This window comes from Peromyscus californicus, unplaced genomic scaffold (assembly GCF_007827085.1).
Source record: "Peromyscus californicus insignis strain IS unplaced genomic scaffold, ASM782708v3 Scaffold_5__1_contigs__length_169319896, whole genome shotgun sequence".
Taxonomy (NCBI): Eukaryota; Metazoa; Chordata; class Mammalia; order Rodentia; family Cricetidae; genus Peromyscus; species Peromyscus californicus.
The window spans coordinates 84227027-84243709 of NW_026294573.1; the positions used below are offsets into that span (position 1 = coordinate 84227027).

Sequence of the window (16683 nt, forward strand, 5' to 3'; positions counted from 1 at the left end):
TATCTTATCCTTCGGTGTATTTGTTTGGTTTACATTATTTTATTTTGGCAGCCAGACTACAAGCTAATCTGACTGTGTGGGTCATGATTGATCTGTCTTTGCTCTCATTACTCATCCAACTATTGCTGATAATACAGTAGATGTCTCGTGTGTTTAATGAGCAGTTGAATGAACAAATGAGATCTCAGGCCCTATTATTTTTGAAAATATGCAATGTTGTTATAACCAAGTAAACAGTAAATCACTAGAGGGAACTTCTGATTTCAACTGTATAGAAAACAAAAGCCCATGCATTCGACAGGTACCAACTGTTAATATCTTGCAGTCAGGATTTCTGTGAGTTACTAAATAATTTTCCTTTGGTGTCGGGGTCGATAGTTTCCCCACCAATTCCTATCCTCACGTGATACAAATGAGAGCAGCTTTCAGGTCCATTATCTAGTTCACATGTGGTTTCAGAGTGCCTTGTAGTCTGCTACTTTACACCTACCAATTCTTCATCATTGTGCAGGAAAGTGGGAACCAGAAGCATATGGTGCAGAGGAAGAACTGACTGCAAGGCCCTGTGGCTGGTCATAGAGCTAGCAAGCAGGGAAGCAGGACCAAGAGTAGCACCTCCTGCTTCTAAAGTCCAGGTTATAACCATATGTCTCAACACCTCTTCCTCAGAATGTGATTTGTGGCTCTTATTTCATATGAATCAATGAATACTGGAATGAAGGAAAACTCATTTTATGCTAGCTGAATAGGAAACATGCATGACTCCAAGTTAAAAGTTTTCCTCCATGCCCTCATTTTAAATCCCGACTCCCTGAATCCATCTGCCTCTCAGAGTCAAGATGTCACCTTACTTGCTTTACTGAAATTAGACTAGGATCTCTGCAGCTTTCCTAGTGGGTGAGCTCTGCCTGCACCACTCCAGCAGTCCCACTCTTGGCCCAATCGGCCTTTTCATTAAGAAGCCAGGCCATGTTGAACAAAGTGTTGCTTCACCAATATAGACCTGGAATTTCCAGCATTTACATTAAAAAAAAACGTGGATGAGCTTCCCACAAAAAGCAAGTCTTTGCCCTCTACAATAACAGTCATTTCCTTAATTGGGCAGTTTTACATATACCATGGCATTATTATCTTTTCATTCTCGTAACCTTCACCCTTTGAGATGTAAACTGTCACTTCCTTTTACTAGATAACTATAGTTTAGTAGGGTTACAGCTGGCTAATAACTGAGACAAAGTTACAACGGCTGGAGAAGAGAAACAACTGAGCTGAGCTGAGGCACATCCCAAAGTGCTGGGTTTTTTCTGTGCCTTCTGCTTTCCATGAACACACGATAAAACTACAGCAAATGACATGCAAAGACATTGGAGGAGAAGTGAACCACAATTTATGGTAGGGAAAACTTAGGATCATAGCTAAAAGTGGTTTTACTGGTTTCTCCCAATGCCCTGTGTATGGAACCTAAGGTTGTGAGGTCACCTGCAACAATACAGACATTTACATACGAGACAGAGCCTCAATCAGACACAAGCCTGACTCACTCCAGTGATCTTCCCACTTGAAAACATTGCCAGTCCCGGGACAGCCTCAACAAGCTTGCATTTAGATGGGGTCCCATCAGCATTACTATTGAGAAGATAAAGCCACAGTCTGCAGTCTGCTGCTTTTTATCTCACCACCATCCTGTTTGCTAAATTCACCCAAGCATCCTTTGTTTCATGACTGTGATTTCTTGTGCAATCCCTTGAGGGGATGTACATCATCATTTGTAAACCAACCTCCTGCTCGGATGCAGAGGAAGACCTGAGTGTCACATTAGACCTGTCTCCCAAGCTCTCCTACGGGGCTGGGTAGTGCTTCTCTTAAGAGGCCATCAATTAGGACTACACAAACCACATGACCACTTCAGCATTACTTGCCTTGCCGCAGAAACACTACACAATTCAAGCTAAGTTCATTGTGATTAACAGTGGAGTGGTCCTCTGTATTCTCAAAGAATGAACTGCCCTCTTGCTATCATTCAGTGCATACATGGCTTGCAAAGAAAGACAGTGGCAGAATAGGGAGTTTAAATACTATGGACAAGCAAGATGCTGGGATAATTACAAAAAGTTAACTAATTAATAGTCTCAGTTTTTTAAACACTTGGCAGAGTACCTAACCTCTAGTACTTAACAAAAGCAGACAGAATGAATCTCTCTGTATTTTAAATTCTCCAAGAATGACATGGGAGCAAGGGTCAGACCAACCAATTGCTTTTCTTATACATCTTTCAAAGGGCTTGCCTGGGAATCTCTTTATCCAGTGTAGGGGAACTGCACTACGAGATCTTAAAACCAGGTAGAAAACTGAATAATGAAGTGAGAACATATTTTAAATGAGGCACAGTGCCGTGTACAGGCCTCAGTAAAGCTCAGACACACAGTCAAAGAGTGGCATGGGGATTTCAACATTAACTAGCACCTAGAAAGGAGCAGACAGACTTATAAGGACACTTGTGCCTCAGGGAGGAAACATCTGAGGGAGGTTCCATTGTCAAATATAAGCCTAGAAAGCATGAAGGTTGGCAGGGGAAAAACAAAACAAAACAAAACAAAACAACAGTTCAACATGGATGGACCATAACAGCTTACAACACCAGTCACTTCTGCAACTAAAGAAATGGTTAGTATTTATGAGTACTCTGGGACTGGGAAAACACTCTGGGAACTGGGCCAAGTGTTTTCACATCCATATTTTCTTACCTTTCCTAGACACAGAGAGCACTTTTTTGTTTTTGTTTTCTTTGTTAAGCAAACTATCCAGTCTCCATGACTGATATGATGGAACTAGAAGATTACCATGCTGGAGCTTGATGACTTTCAGAAAGTGTTCTATAGGCTTGCGGTGGTGGCATAGGAGTTGTGGTGAGGAGAGCCCCCCACCTGCAACTGGAGCCATTGCTCTTAGTTGATTTCACAGGACAGATTTGTACGTCAGACGTCATTTGGTTAGAGGGCTGCCACTGTGAAGGACAAAAACTGAACTGCTATGATTAAATGTTTCTTGGAGCCGCATTCTGTTTATTTAATCAGCATGGTAGGGAGCTGCAAACTCACTGTATTCAGCACGGCCTGAAGTATCAGAAGGGAAAATCAGCCAGATCACACCATCAGACACCTACCTACTGTTTGAAAGCCAAGGCACGACTGTGCTGCAGAGATGGGAGAAATGAAAATGCCGAATGGAAAGGTAGCTAGTGGGTTCCAGCCCTGCTTATCTCAAGCTGACCTAGAGCCCTGCATTCATTTTCCCACTGTACATCGTGTGACAAAGGCTTCAGTCACTGTTACTGCCTTCACAAATGCCCCACCTACAGCTAAGACAGTCTGCTTCTGGGAGCCACCAGACAGAATGGCACTAAGGGCCATTGTGATGCACTTTTTTTTTAATTGGATCAACTTCTTCTCAGTTCTATTATTATGGAATATCAGATACAATTTCATCATCAAGATATGGAGCTTTCTCAGCTGAGTGGTGGTGGCGCATGCCTTTAATCCCAGTGCTTGGGAAGCAGAGGCAGGCAGATCTCTGTGAGTTCGAGGCCAGCCTGGTCTACAGAGTGAGATCCAGGACAGGCACCAAAGCTACACAGAGAAACCCTGTCTTGAAAAACAATTAAAACAAAAAAAGACATGGAGCTTTCCCTAATTGAAAGCAAGAAAAGCTAGTTCACACTATTTCTTTACTCACCCTCTGACAGTACCACCAATAAACAATTTGGGGTCACTCAGTTTAGCAAGCTTGTTTCTAGGAAAGCAGAAGTGTGGCTCTTTGGCTTGTAATCACTCCTGAACTAAGATCGAGGCATGTTGCTTAGCAGATGTGGAAGCCTGTGAAATATCATCACACATTCTCACTTGTAGTCTGAAACACACATGCCTAGCTTTACATACTACAATTTTTACAACAGGCATATGGGGGAGGCTTAGTTTTGAAAAGGGTGCTGGAGATGCTAGGCTGATTCTGTTCAAATCCATGTGGGAGTGGGGATCTGTTTATCTTTACATAATGGTATTTTGGGCTGCATTTTGAACTAAGTAAAATGCTATGCTGTCAAAGAACACAATGGCATAATACAACCCTCTGCTTTCCCCAACCCTGTATTTAATTAAGAAATGAACACTAGTGATGAAGAAAGCTATCAATTAGTTTAATGTTTACTAGCACAGAGATAAATCTCAAACAGTCAAACAGTATGCACTCACTTGAAGAAAATACAGTGTTACCCAATAGTTTGTTCATTAGTAATGAAAATGGATGCATCAACCTTCCCACTTTGGTGGTCGAAGCCCATGTTATACAATTCTTCTGGTAACTCTTAGCACAGGTCAGTGGAAAGAGTATGAAATGTTTTGAGACGTAGAAAAAAAAATCCCAAATTTGCTGGATATGTCAGCATCTGCTTGTATGTTCCCATCTGCCTTGGCTATGGCATAGTTCTAACCTATGAACTCCTTTATAAGGCAAGCGATTTCTAGACTGAAGTTTTCAACACCATCTAACTAGGGTCAAACCATCTTCTGGCACATCTGCAATAAAAAGACAATCCATGGTGACAGAAATCCTCCAGCCAAGAGGTCCTGCTTCTCAAAGGGGCCGTGTGTCACCTTTGGTGGCACTTAATGATTCAGTCTCACACTGGTAAAGGTGATCAAAAGAGACACCATGCTACAGAGATATAATATCACTGAAGGGTGGAGCAGATCCCACTGGAGCATGCACACAGAATGCAGCCAGAGTTGAAGTATCACAAATGAAACACATTATAATAGGAAGGAAACGGTAGATTAGGGAGATCAGAGTCCAAAGGAGAAAGATCAATGATGATTCAATACCAATACAAAGTTCAAACACAAAGGGCAGAGGGCTGAAGTGGCTCTGTCTACTAAAGCCTTGGAAGGGTCTAACTTCTAAGCAACTTCTGCTAACAGCATCATCTATCCTATTTGGGATAAGGTACCTGTTAAAGGTCTAAATTTAGGAGGGAGGGAAAGGGGGAGTGGGGAGAGGGGAATAACATAAAAGCACTGAAAACTAGAGCTTCTACAATTCTAGAGCAATCTGGCTAGAATCAGGACATGGGCCACGTCTACTCTACAGTACCACCAACAACCAGGGACGGAAAGGGAAGGAAACTCGTTTTGGGGAAAGAAGAAATTGGTGTTTCTCATCTTTAAGGGGTGGAGTATCTTCTCAGATGGTAGCTGTAGATCTTGACGCAGTGATCCCAACAGTCCAAGACCAGCAGCTGCCCCTTAGGTGTGAGGGCGATGCCCACCGGACAGGTAAGACCCTCTCGAATAAGGACGCTGTAGCCTCCACCCTTGGGAAAATGGAGAATTTCCTTGCGGCTGCTATCAGCCACAATGAGGTCACCCCGAGCATCCACACACATGCCAGCGATGCAGCGGAAATCCTCATTTTCGGAGAAGAAGTGGCTGATCTGCCGGCCCAGCTGCCCATCGGGGCCCACAGAGCCGATGGAGAAGCCTCCTTCCAGGTGGTGTTCATTCTGTCGGTTTTCCACATTGAGACCCAAGCCTTGGGTGAAATAGACTGTGCCTTCAGCATCACAGGTGACAAATTTGGGCCTCACAGCACTGCAGAGGCAGCTGTATTTGACGACTCCTGCTCCTCGGTCCACAGTGAAACACCAAAGCTTCCCACCTTCCACGTCAGTAACCACAAACTGGCCAGATGGTAAGGCTGTGATGCCCCATGGTTTGCTCAGTTGGCTCCTGTGACAGGCCACACAGTGGCCATCCAAGGTATAGACTTTAAGGGAGTTGTCATAGCTGTCAGTCACACCAATCAGCCCATGGCAGTTCATGGCTACTGAAAGAGGAGTGAGATTGGGCAAGTCAGCTCCGAGGAAGCTGAGCACGAAGCTGTCAATGCCGCTGGGGCTGCGGCGGATCTCCTTCAAAAAGCCTTTGCGGTTGAACACCTGGATACGATAGTTGCCCCGGTCAGCAACCAGCACCTCACTCTGACTGGTCACGTAGAGACTGACTGGAAGATTGAACATACCTGGCGTGCTGCCTTTAGCCCCCATCTTCTTGAGAAAGAGACACTGCTGGATACTGGAGGTTGCCTCAGAGCTCCGCTGTTTCGCAGGTGAAGCCCTGGGGCTGGGAACCACTTCCTCGGGGCTCATGTCCATTTCTCTAAAGGTAACAGAGGCTGAGGCAGCAGACGCGGCTGCCTCCTCCACTGCCCAGGAATCATCCATGTTAACTGTCCGGGGCTTCTTCACAGCCTGCCCGATTTGAAGAGGACCAACGTGCCCTACTTTAAGGAGCTCCACATCTTGCAGGGTAAGCTCCCGGGGTAGGTTGGCAGTGAGCTCTGGCTCCTCCTCATCTGCTGTCTCCTCCAGTAGTGCTACATCAGCCTGCTTGATCTTGGCTAGAAAGTAGTCACAGCGAGACACGGCCTGCACCTCTGCAATGTTGAGTAGGTAGCTCTGTTCCTCTACCACTTGACTGTTGGACTTCTCAACCTCAGCCAAAGAACCTGTGAAGAACTTCCGGGAGCGGGCTAGCTCTTCCTGGACCCTGCGCTCTTCGTGGCCATACTCTTGAAGAACAGCCTTATATCTTGCCTGAAGGTCCCTGGAGACACCCTCCAAGGCCACCTTCCGCCTCTGCAGCTCTCCCATAAGTTCCCTCAGGCGCGTCAACTTCTCCCCGAAGTCCCTCCGCCGTTCCTCAGCTGCCTCCTTGACAGGGAGTGTACAGTGGCCAGGAGGTTGGTGATCTGCCTCCCGGCAGGGTTCACACAGCACCAAACCACAGCTTCTGCAGAACTGTCGAGGCAGCCGCCGGCCACAAGCTCGGCACATGAGCAGCCCTACGGCCTCACTGAGGCCAGCTGTGTCGATGATCTTCAGCACGGTCAGGTTGTCTGTCAGCTGGGTCAGGCTGGTGATGCGAGTAATCTTGCTGCAAAAGGGACAGCGGACGCCATTGATGCTACTGGCCAGGAGCTTCTCCAGACACTGGCGGCAGATAGTATGGCCACAGTGCAGCAGCTTGGGCCGCAGCTGCTCTTCAGTGAAGGACTCCATGCAGATGGGGCATTCCAGCACTTCCCGGAGGGCATCCAGGTTCAGGTGAGAAGCTGCAGCAGCGGCAGCCATTGCTCTTCCTGCAAAGGTTCCTGCTAACACAGCCCGGAGCTCAACAGCTTAATATTCATGCCCCAGTGTCAAATTCCTGCTAAAGAGAAAAAGAAACCATTATTCATTTGTCCACTGCCCATATAAGTTAATCCTATCTAGAAACAACTAGCCTAGAGCCATAATCATCCACTTCATCATTTACTTATTTAACAAATGTTTTATTGCGGTCATTATGTCTCAGGCAATGGTGACACACAGGGACAAAAAGATGAAACCTTATGTATGGGTGAATTCAGGGAGGAGCCAAAACCCCGAAAGGTCAGTTTCCCTATCTACAAAACAGAAACGACAGCATCTATCTTATATGGTTACTGAAAGGGTTAAGTAATATGACATACAGCAGAAAAGCAGAGAACAACCCTGCCCCGCAGAGAAAGTCACATGAAGGTCCACACCATTTCAGGGGGATACAGTGGGCAGTCATGGAAGCTGTCAACTGAGCAAGGTTGCTCACAAGAGCTGCTACTTGTAAGATTAAGTCTTGAAAGCTACGAGGCAAGGAGATGGAAAGGTATTTTAAGCAAAGAATACTGTGTGAGTTTGGTGTGGAAGCCTTTTTATTCTGTCAATGAGTTTATGGTGTCTGATGTTTGGGGGCCAATGAATCAACCAGAGAAATAGAAAATTTTGATGACTAACCCTAACAACTGATCTGCAAAACATCAGATAAGGATGCCACATCTTTTTCATTTGTTTATCTTCCCTCCTAGCCACCCACTGCAGCCTAGGCATCATATACTATACAAGACACTGAGTTTCAGCATACACATCCTGCCCTACTTTAGAGAGACAAGATATGTAAGTTAGGAATCAAGGCAGACTCAATCTGACAGATACTGCAGGAGACTCATTCTTACTTAAAGGAAAATTGAGTTTTAGAGAGACTGTAGCACGTATCTGGGCCCGGAAGAACAGAGAAATGAGATGGGAGAACAAAGCAGCAGGCAGAGGGCATAGCCTTAACCAAGCCGACAAAGCAGATGGCAAACACTAACTTCTGAAGATTGGGATGAGAACAGAGACCACTTGATCTCTCTCTATTTCATTTTCTGCACCTGTAGAATGGAAGCAGCACATCCTTTACTGGGTTCACGGAAGGATCCGATGAAACAACACACTACCATGAGTGCCAATGATATTTACCTCTGCACCAGGAAGGCCCTATGTGAACTCTGGTTATCTCTTAGCCTTATGTTAAAACTGTAGGAGAATATATGGGGCACCATGAAAATGCATGGAGGGGTAATTTCAGGATGATTAGAGATATTCAGGCTTCAAAGTTGGCTTTCTTATGAAAGGAAAATAGGAAATTCATTGGGAAGGGTATGCTGGGCCAAGTGCTTTGCAGCGAGGAACTGATATGTTTAAAATTGAAAAGGCCTGTGTGTATTGGGGTGGTGGTGGTGATCAAAGAAACCAGTTTAGAAGTTATAAAGAGGTAAGTGAACTAGGGGGCAGGTAGAAATGCAGACACAGTTGGGCAATACTGCAGAGGTATAATCAGTAAGATGTGAAAACTAATGGGTTTATGGTGGGAAGTAGCAAAGAGCAAAAGATGGCCAAGCACTCGAGCCCAGATGATTTAAAAAGCAGTGGTTCCTTAGCAAAACAGCTCATTTCTGACTTGAGTACCATCCATGTCACCCCTACTCTTCTGCAGACATAATGCTTATGAAGTAGACTCTGCAGCCTTATGCCATTGTTGACTTATACCTAGAATAAGAATGAGTATATCCAGCAAGGTAAGGCACATGGATAAATAAGTCTTTCTTAGGTGCAAATCTTATGTGCAGTCTTATGACAGGCAGTCAGCCATTAAGGAGGAGGAGGCAGTATGGGATTAGCTTGGTTTCCCAGACAAGCAGCTAGGTAAGGAAAGCCCCATCCATATCATCAATTTACTCCAGGTATATGGGAAGGAGCAGTTAACGAAAACATACCCATTAAAGTAAATATTTTGCAGCAGATGCAACATTTGCCTAACATCAAGTTTACCTCTAGGAAGTCCCTCTCTATCTTGGTAATTGCTCTGGTATCCTAGGACCTACTACATGCTACACAGTGTTGCCCATTATTCTCACTTAATCCTCATTGTGGCAATGTGATGTGAGGGTAAGATTTTTTAATGTCCTGTTTTACCAATGAGAAAACTGAAGTTTAGAAAAACTGGCTCAAACGTCTGAGCTGAAACATGGTAGGACTTTCTAGAACAGATACCTTTACTTATTTTTTAACCCAACATTACTTCTAAGCTTTAAAAAAAATGTCATGCAATACTTATTAATGAATGCTCTTGCTTGTACTCGAGGATACACTGCCTTTAAAACATACACTTTTTTCCTTGAAAAAGGAACAATCATCTGGCTCTGAGATTCAGCCAACACAGGGTGGGTTAAATCAATTTATTAGCTGAGGCACCCAGCCCCACAATCTTGCTTTGCAACCCACTACAACTAAATCTATGCCCTGACAAAAGAACAAATTACGGGTAGCATGAACTTTAAATGGTCTCCTGTGGACAGCACCAACTGTGACTGCTGAATCCTCAAATGCCGTGGGCCTGGGGCAGTACCACAGAGACACCAACAGAAGCCCTGACTCAGGATCCATGCAAGCCTCTCAATCCTAAGCAGGAGTTTTTTTCTGTCTCCTGTCATCTGGGACAACAGACTGAGGGCAACATTTGGTGTTTGGATCCCAAGTGTGTTACCTTACATTGTGCAGGGACATCTGTTCTTCCTGGAGCTGGCATTGCACACCAGCTTGCTAAACAAGTCTGCCAATTTGTAAAAATACCAGCAAATTCTTTCCCCAGATTTTTGGAATATTATACTATCTCTTTCGATTCAAAAGCTTCCTGCCCGTGTAAGCTATCAGCTTTATGAAGTGAACTGACTATGCTCACATCCAACCACAAACTATTTCTCCAGTCCACAGCATCTCCAGGTTCTCCAAAAAGATGTCAAAAATCCATGCCCGGAAGCTTCTGGATCTGGAGAAGCTTAAATGTCAAAAATGCCAGAACCACTACTTCTATTCCCACCACCATCACAGAACACAGCTTTCAGTGAGCCTGCAGCAGGACCAGAGGTCAGGCAGACCCAGCCTCTCCCCCAGAAGGGCCTGTCTGACCACTAGTAAGAATGAATCACATGAAAGCTCAATTTGACTTCAGCTTCCCTGAAAAGACTATTCAAGTGAAAGGAACTGCCTCATTAGGCCCAGCCTTTAGGTGTGCTGCCCACCTCCAGCCAGCCATAAAAATCTGTAAAGTCAATACACTATTTACAACCTTGGCTGCCTCCACAACCCCTTGAACACACTTCCCATTGTTCACTCTGTACCCCCAAGTCGTGCCCTTCCACTTTATGCAACCTCAATTTACCTTTTCCCCTTACCCCCTCAGCATAATGATTTACACTGTACATCCCATACTGATCCCAGCACATCTCGTTGACTCTAGATAATGTATCGTGTAAAGCTGTATTGTTCTCCCAGATCTAAGACAGCCTTATCCTCTCTTGACACTCCTAAGTTTTGCCTGTCCATGAACTAGGTAGCCAGGCAGTAGAAAGAACAAAGAGGAAACAGATAACATAAACCTTGAAGTCAAACAGAACTAGACAGAATTTTAACACCATCACTTACAGAATGTGGGGCAAATAGCTAACCTCTCCAGGCCTGGCAAGTTACTTAATTTCTCCATGCCTGGCAAGTTATTCAATCATTCTGGCCTAACAAATTCTTTAACCTTATTTATCTATATATACCACGAGGACTACTAGGGATAATACATATAGATACTTTTCTGGTAATTGATAGGCAAGCAATGACTTTAATAACTGATGACAATAACTATTTAACATAATTGTGTTAGCAACCAAGAACATTAAGAATCATACCCATTGCTTGTACTAACAAATAATTCAGTTTATAATCTATATTCTGAATGAAAAACTGTCCATTTCACAGATAGCAAAGGCATATAAAGATTAATAAAAGGACTGGTCAGCTTGGAAAGGATTTGATTGAGAATGGAGTCACCCAGGCTAGGAACTAATGAGTAAAGGAAATCACAACTTCTGATTAATATATAAACTGCTGGAGCCCCTTTCCACACGTAGCAGAGTGAGTAGTGATCTCAGAGCAATACAAATAAGGAAACTGAGACCAAGAGAGGGAAATTAACTATTCACACATCACAGGGCAGAACTAGGATAAAGGGGCATGGGCAGGAAGTGAACAGTACAGATTAAGAAAGTGCATGCAGGACTTGGGCATTCTGGCTCTACCACCTACAGTGGAGATTTGGACAAGTTACCCAACTTCTCACTTATCTATGAAATGGCCTTTCACAGTGATACCTTCTCACAGGGTAAGGACAGCACCAAGCTAGGCACAGAATTCACTGTGTAGAATAGCGTTTATTATTATTAGCAGGAGCAGTAACAGCAGTAGCTACTGCCTGCCGTAGTCACTACCCAGCTTGTATACGAAATAAACAGTCACCTTTCATAAGGTATCAGACATACCTTTGAATCACTCAAACTCAGTCTTCTGGGAGATTGCTACCTGATCTCAGAAGAGAAACTTAAGAGCAGAGCCAAGGTATGAAATCTTCAGTCAGTGCTTGAGTCTCTATCCAATGGTATGCTTTAGGTACCTTTATTCCCCACAGCCCACTTTTTTCCTTGGGAGTTTATGAGTTCCATGAGCTAAAATGGAGAACTTTAAGCAATTAATGAAGTAGATCTTTACTGAGCAACTGCTACTAGTCTAGCCTTATGGGTGGAGCCAGAGACATAATTTTTAGAAACAGATGTGAAATTTTTATCTAAAAACTAGACACAAAGGACATTCCATGGTTAATACACTCATGTGGTTTGTGGGTTTTTTGTTTTGTTTTGTTTTTTAGGCTTACCACTTCCTTTCAGGGCAGCACTCAAGCTGCATTTACTCCTTATGCACTTCAACCCAGTTCTAACTAAATGTGAAACTGTCTCAATGCCACAAAGGCCATTCACTAACAAAGCAGATTTCCAGCACGTGAGGTTACCACCTGCTACTCCCCTAGCTCTGGTGGTGGAGACAAGCCTGTGAACTTTAGATTGAGGGTGTGTGCTTAAGATGCCTGCAGATAGCTAAGATCGTGCCTAACGTTTAGCAAACAAGGAGTAACAAGTGGCAGGCACTTTCTGCACATCACATGTATTCTCTTAAACGTGTGAAGGATGGGTTATTCCACGTCCTAAGTAACACTCAGAACAAAGGAACCTGTCTAGGTTCTCCCATGGAGCTATGCAGTAGAGCAGCACCTCGCATGCCCACATGTGAACACTCTGGCACAAGAAAAAAAAAAAAAAAACCTACATTCACTCAAAACATGATCTACTTCCATAGATGACCAGACTATTATTCCCTCCAGGCAAAATCAGACTAAGTAAGAGGTTGGGAAATGCATCCAGGAATGACTTTTAAATTGTGCTGTTCTATCAGAAAGGCACAGTGGAAGGAGTCTCTCAAAGGTAACACACCTGTATACACAAGAGAGGGCACTTCAGCAGCCTTGCCCACTGTGACTTCTGGACACAGGGACAGGGCCCTTCACAGTCAGAAGATCTCTCAAACGAGTATCATGGAAGTCAGGAGTCAAACACAACTGAGTTTACATGCCAGATTAACCATCTGCTCTGTGGTTTAGGATATGGCACTTAACTTTTTAACTTTCTGACTACAGAATAAGGAATAACATTTGGACTGTCAACAAGACAACTAGGAAGCTTTACTGAGAGAATGTACTTTAATCAGTACTCAACATAGCTGACTGTGTTTTTAGACAGAGGTTGACACATGCTGGACCACCAACAAGCAAGCAGTAAAATAGCTGATTCCAAGGGTAACTCAATCCCTACCAGCTATTTTCCTAAGCAATGTGTGCTGATATTCCAGCTAAGTCTTCTGCCCTCAACTCCAGTCTAATTTTTTTTTTTAAAGCTGACTTCAGTAATGTTGTAGCTAGGTTTGGAGTTGATAAAGGCAATGCTACTCTTCTATTCCAGAGACAAGACACACAAAAGAGGCCATTCAGAGCAGGAGCTACTCTCCCAGTCTAGGACTGCCCTCAGCCTGAGGCCCCACTGAGGGATTCTGTCAAGCTCGTAGTGGCCTCCTTCTCTCAGCTTGGAGCTCCTTATACCTCATCCACCTAACCTCAAGCTCTTTCCATTCTCTCTCCACTGGTTCTGGTCTAACAGCAAACCAAGAACAAAGTCCAGGGCGTCTCCTGATCAAGAATCACTCTGCTTTAGATTACTGGGCAATCCTCCTTTTCATTAGAAATGGCTGAAAAGGGAAGACAAAGCAGGCTGTAGCAAAGAAGCAAGGAAGGAGGGAACATACTGTGGTGGCTATCTACATGTGTTTACTTCCGCCATTCTTAGTTACGTGGCCTTGGACAAGTGACCTCCTAAGCCTTAGTTTCATGTGTAACACTGGACATAGAAAAGCATATTTAGACGACTATATAGAGAAGCAAGTACATACAGAATTTCCTACCGCAGTAAATCCTGAGTACTTACTGGGCACCAGACAGTATGCACCCTCCTTTATTCACTGAGCCCTCACAACTATCTTAGGATGGAGGTCCCTGAAGAGCTAGTGCACTGAGAGGTCAAGTAACTCTTTAAAAAGATTACAAAGCAGGAAGAGAAAGCCAGGATTTGAACCCAGAATATCTGACACTGAAGTCACGTTCCCTCCATTTTGGCAAGATTTGCATTTTGGGCTAGACACGATTTACTGGTGGGGTTGTTATCTAGAAACCAATAGCTCCCACACCCCCTCAACTGTGACAACTGACAGTGTCTTCATCTAGGCCCTGTTAAATGTTTCCTGGCAGAACAAAATCACCCCTGGCTGAGAACCATGGCTTTAGACTGTGTGTGACACAGGCTAAATACTCAGCACATGTGGGGCTCCCCCTTGCTCCCCTACCATTGTTTTGTTTCTCTCCCAGCACTAATAGCACTTCATTCACAGAAGCACTGCCTCTGAGCTATTACTGAGCTTCTATAAGAGAAAGTCAGGTTTAAGATCATTTTGGCTCAATACATTGGAGGGCTTAAGCATCTCTCTCACAGCTTGGGGGTACAGTGAAAGGGACAGGTAGCAGAAGAATTTAGGGGGTTTCCTGCTTCATTGCCCCCACTCCCTCTCTTCTTCCCCCAGGCCTATAATGTTGGGTCTGCAGGGGGTAGATTGAGCTGATCAGAGAGAGTTAGTGAGAGGGTTATGCCTGCCTCAGGCTAAAAGGGCCTTCAGTTAGTTAAGAGGAAGACTGCCCTTCGGAGAATGTCAAACTCTCCTTCAGGATCTCTCAAGACTCGTGACTTTATTCCCAAAGCCCTGCATTCTCCTAAATTCCATCCATTCATACACGGTTCATTTATATATTATTTTCAGGTCCCTGGGTCTCCAGAACACCCTCTTGGTTCAATTATGCAGAGACCAAAAACAAATGAACAAAGAAACAAATATTCCTTTAGGAGTCAAAGAACCAATTCACAAACTACAATCTAGTTACAACACTCATTCCCCACCATTCAATCCTCAATAAACCCCATTCCCAACCCTAAATCCCAAATCTAGAATTCAACCTTCTAGACTGTATGTTGCAACCTTGCAACTCGCCAATTACTTTTGTGTCCCACATCGCTCGGATATATCCTTTATTCGATCTATTTTCAAATTTCCACATCTATTACTCCTGTATGCCAGCTCCAAACTCCAACCCTGTACCTCAGATTTCTGCCCTCCCTCAATCTGAGCCCTCATCTGCATTTCCCCATCTTGCACTGTGCAACACCCCCCACCCCCACCCCCGCCCTGCCTCACGTGTTGCCTTCAAGCCCTTGCTGCGATTTGCTAACTGGATACTGATTCCCCTGGGAACTCACCCCTCAAATCTCTCCCAGATTCTACTACAGAAATCCCTTTCTCTTCAGCAATCAGGATTTTCCAAGACCCTGGCTGTTCTGATCTCAGATTTTGCTCCCATTCCACCGATCTCCTCAAAGCCCCTGAGATTCTGCCCACCAACCCCCAACCTATCTCATCCATGCCTCCCAAATTCCTTTCTATTTCTGATATTCTGCAGCCAGATCCCTCCAGGGACTTCAGATCCCCCCATCTCCCACATGCTTCACACCGTCTCTCCGCACGGCCCCCACATTACCTCATACCTCCCGAGATGCTGCAACTGCAAATCTCCTCAGCCCCTTTGCTCCCCTCCCCCAGCTGCATCTCAGCCCCGCCGAATCGCTCCCGAGCCCGTCCCTCCCCCACCAGTCCTGCCACTCCGATCCAGTCCCCAAATCCTGCCATCCAGTCTTGGAGCCCCGCGACCCACCACAGTCCCTGTTCGCAGACCCTCCTTCCCTCCCCCTACCTGACCGCCCGCGGCTCCGACGCGAGTCCACCGCTGCCAGCCCACCCGCCCGCCGCCCTTCGCGCATGCGCCAGCGCGCACTTCCCACGTCGGCCGCCAATTCGCAGGACGGCCTGTCCGTCACCGTGCCCCGCCTTCCCGGGGCATGCTGGGGTTTGTAGGCCTGCAGGCCCAGCGCTCGCGGCCCAGCTGAAGCGATAGGGGTGACTCTGGAAACCTAGGCCACCGCAGCGTGTGAGTCAGTTTTCTGCCCTGTGTCGGAGTCTAAACCCCGTCAGTCAATGCTGATCTCCCAGTAGTAGCCTACAGAAAGTCCGAGCGCCTTGCAGAAACGCCCCTTTGTACCTCAACTTGGGAAGACAAACACGCTCCTTTCAAAGAGCTGGTCCTGGGGCTAGATATTTCTGCCTGTGACACATCCCTCACCCTAGTCACTGAACACACTACGTTTAAGAAGGAGGTTTTCCTGCATTGAACCTTGTCAGGTGAGAGGTTTTTGTGGCCCACTGAGGAGCCAGGACCTCCTGGGTCCTGAAGATAATCTGGGGACAGGTAATACCTGCTCCTGAATGTGAACACACATTACTAGTTAGGAATCTGAAGAAATCTGAAATATTATGTTTTCAAATTTAAAATTCCACCCAGCTGTGTGCCCCCTGCACAGTGATAAGGCAATAAACAAAAACAGTAATATCTCTGAGCACTTTCTGACTAACTACAGCTAAGCACTTTACCGGTTTAGCCCAATCCTCGGAACAACTCTGAGATAAGGAAAGTGAAGCCTAAGGGTTAAACGCCAAAGCAACCTTTCAGAACCTGGATTTCAATCCACCCTTCAGAAGCATACTTACCCTTGTTTTATCTTTTTGTCTGTTTCTTTATCTCAAAGTAAAGTCAAGGGTTGTTGTGATGATTGAGTGAGGTTATGAATAATTCACACTTTATTAACAGTAGCTTTTTTTTTTTGAAAAAATTAGAATAAACTGGGCATAGTGCTACATACTTGACATCC

At 45.1% G+C, this 16683-nt stretch overlaps 2 protein-coding genes across 7 annotated transcripts in view; one reads left to right on the forward strand and one right to left on the reverse strand.

Moving 5' to 3' along the window:
* Positions 1–16683, forward strand: part of Astn2 (astrotactin 2) — a 947200-nt gene that overhangs the window by 697717 nt on the left and 232800 nt on the right. The window lies entirely within an intron of this gene.
* Positions 4172–15764, reverse strand: Trim32 (tripartite motif containing 32). Of its 2 annotated transcripts, none has more exons than XM_052714951.1 (2): positions 15672–15764; positions 4172–7262 (listed from the first exon to the last, which is right to left on the reverse strand). In XM_052714951.1, exon 2 carries the CDS (start codon positions 7181–7183, stop codon positions 5216–5218), a length of 1968 nt encoding a protein of 655 aa, XP_052570911.1. In that variant the 5' UTR covers positions 7184–7262; positions 15672–15764; the 3' UTR covers positions 4172–5215. The 2 variants fall into 2 exon arrangements, with proteins under 2 accessions (XP_052570911.1, XP_052570912.1); XM_052714952.1 differs by having other exon boundaries at positions 4172–7259; positions 15672–15761.

Coding starts and splice junctions, on each gene's coding strand:
- Trim32 (XM_052714951.1), bottom strand. CDS start 7,183: ATGGCTGCCGCTGCTGCAGCTTCTCACCTGAACCTGGATGCCCTCCGG.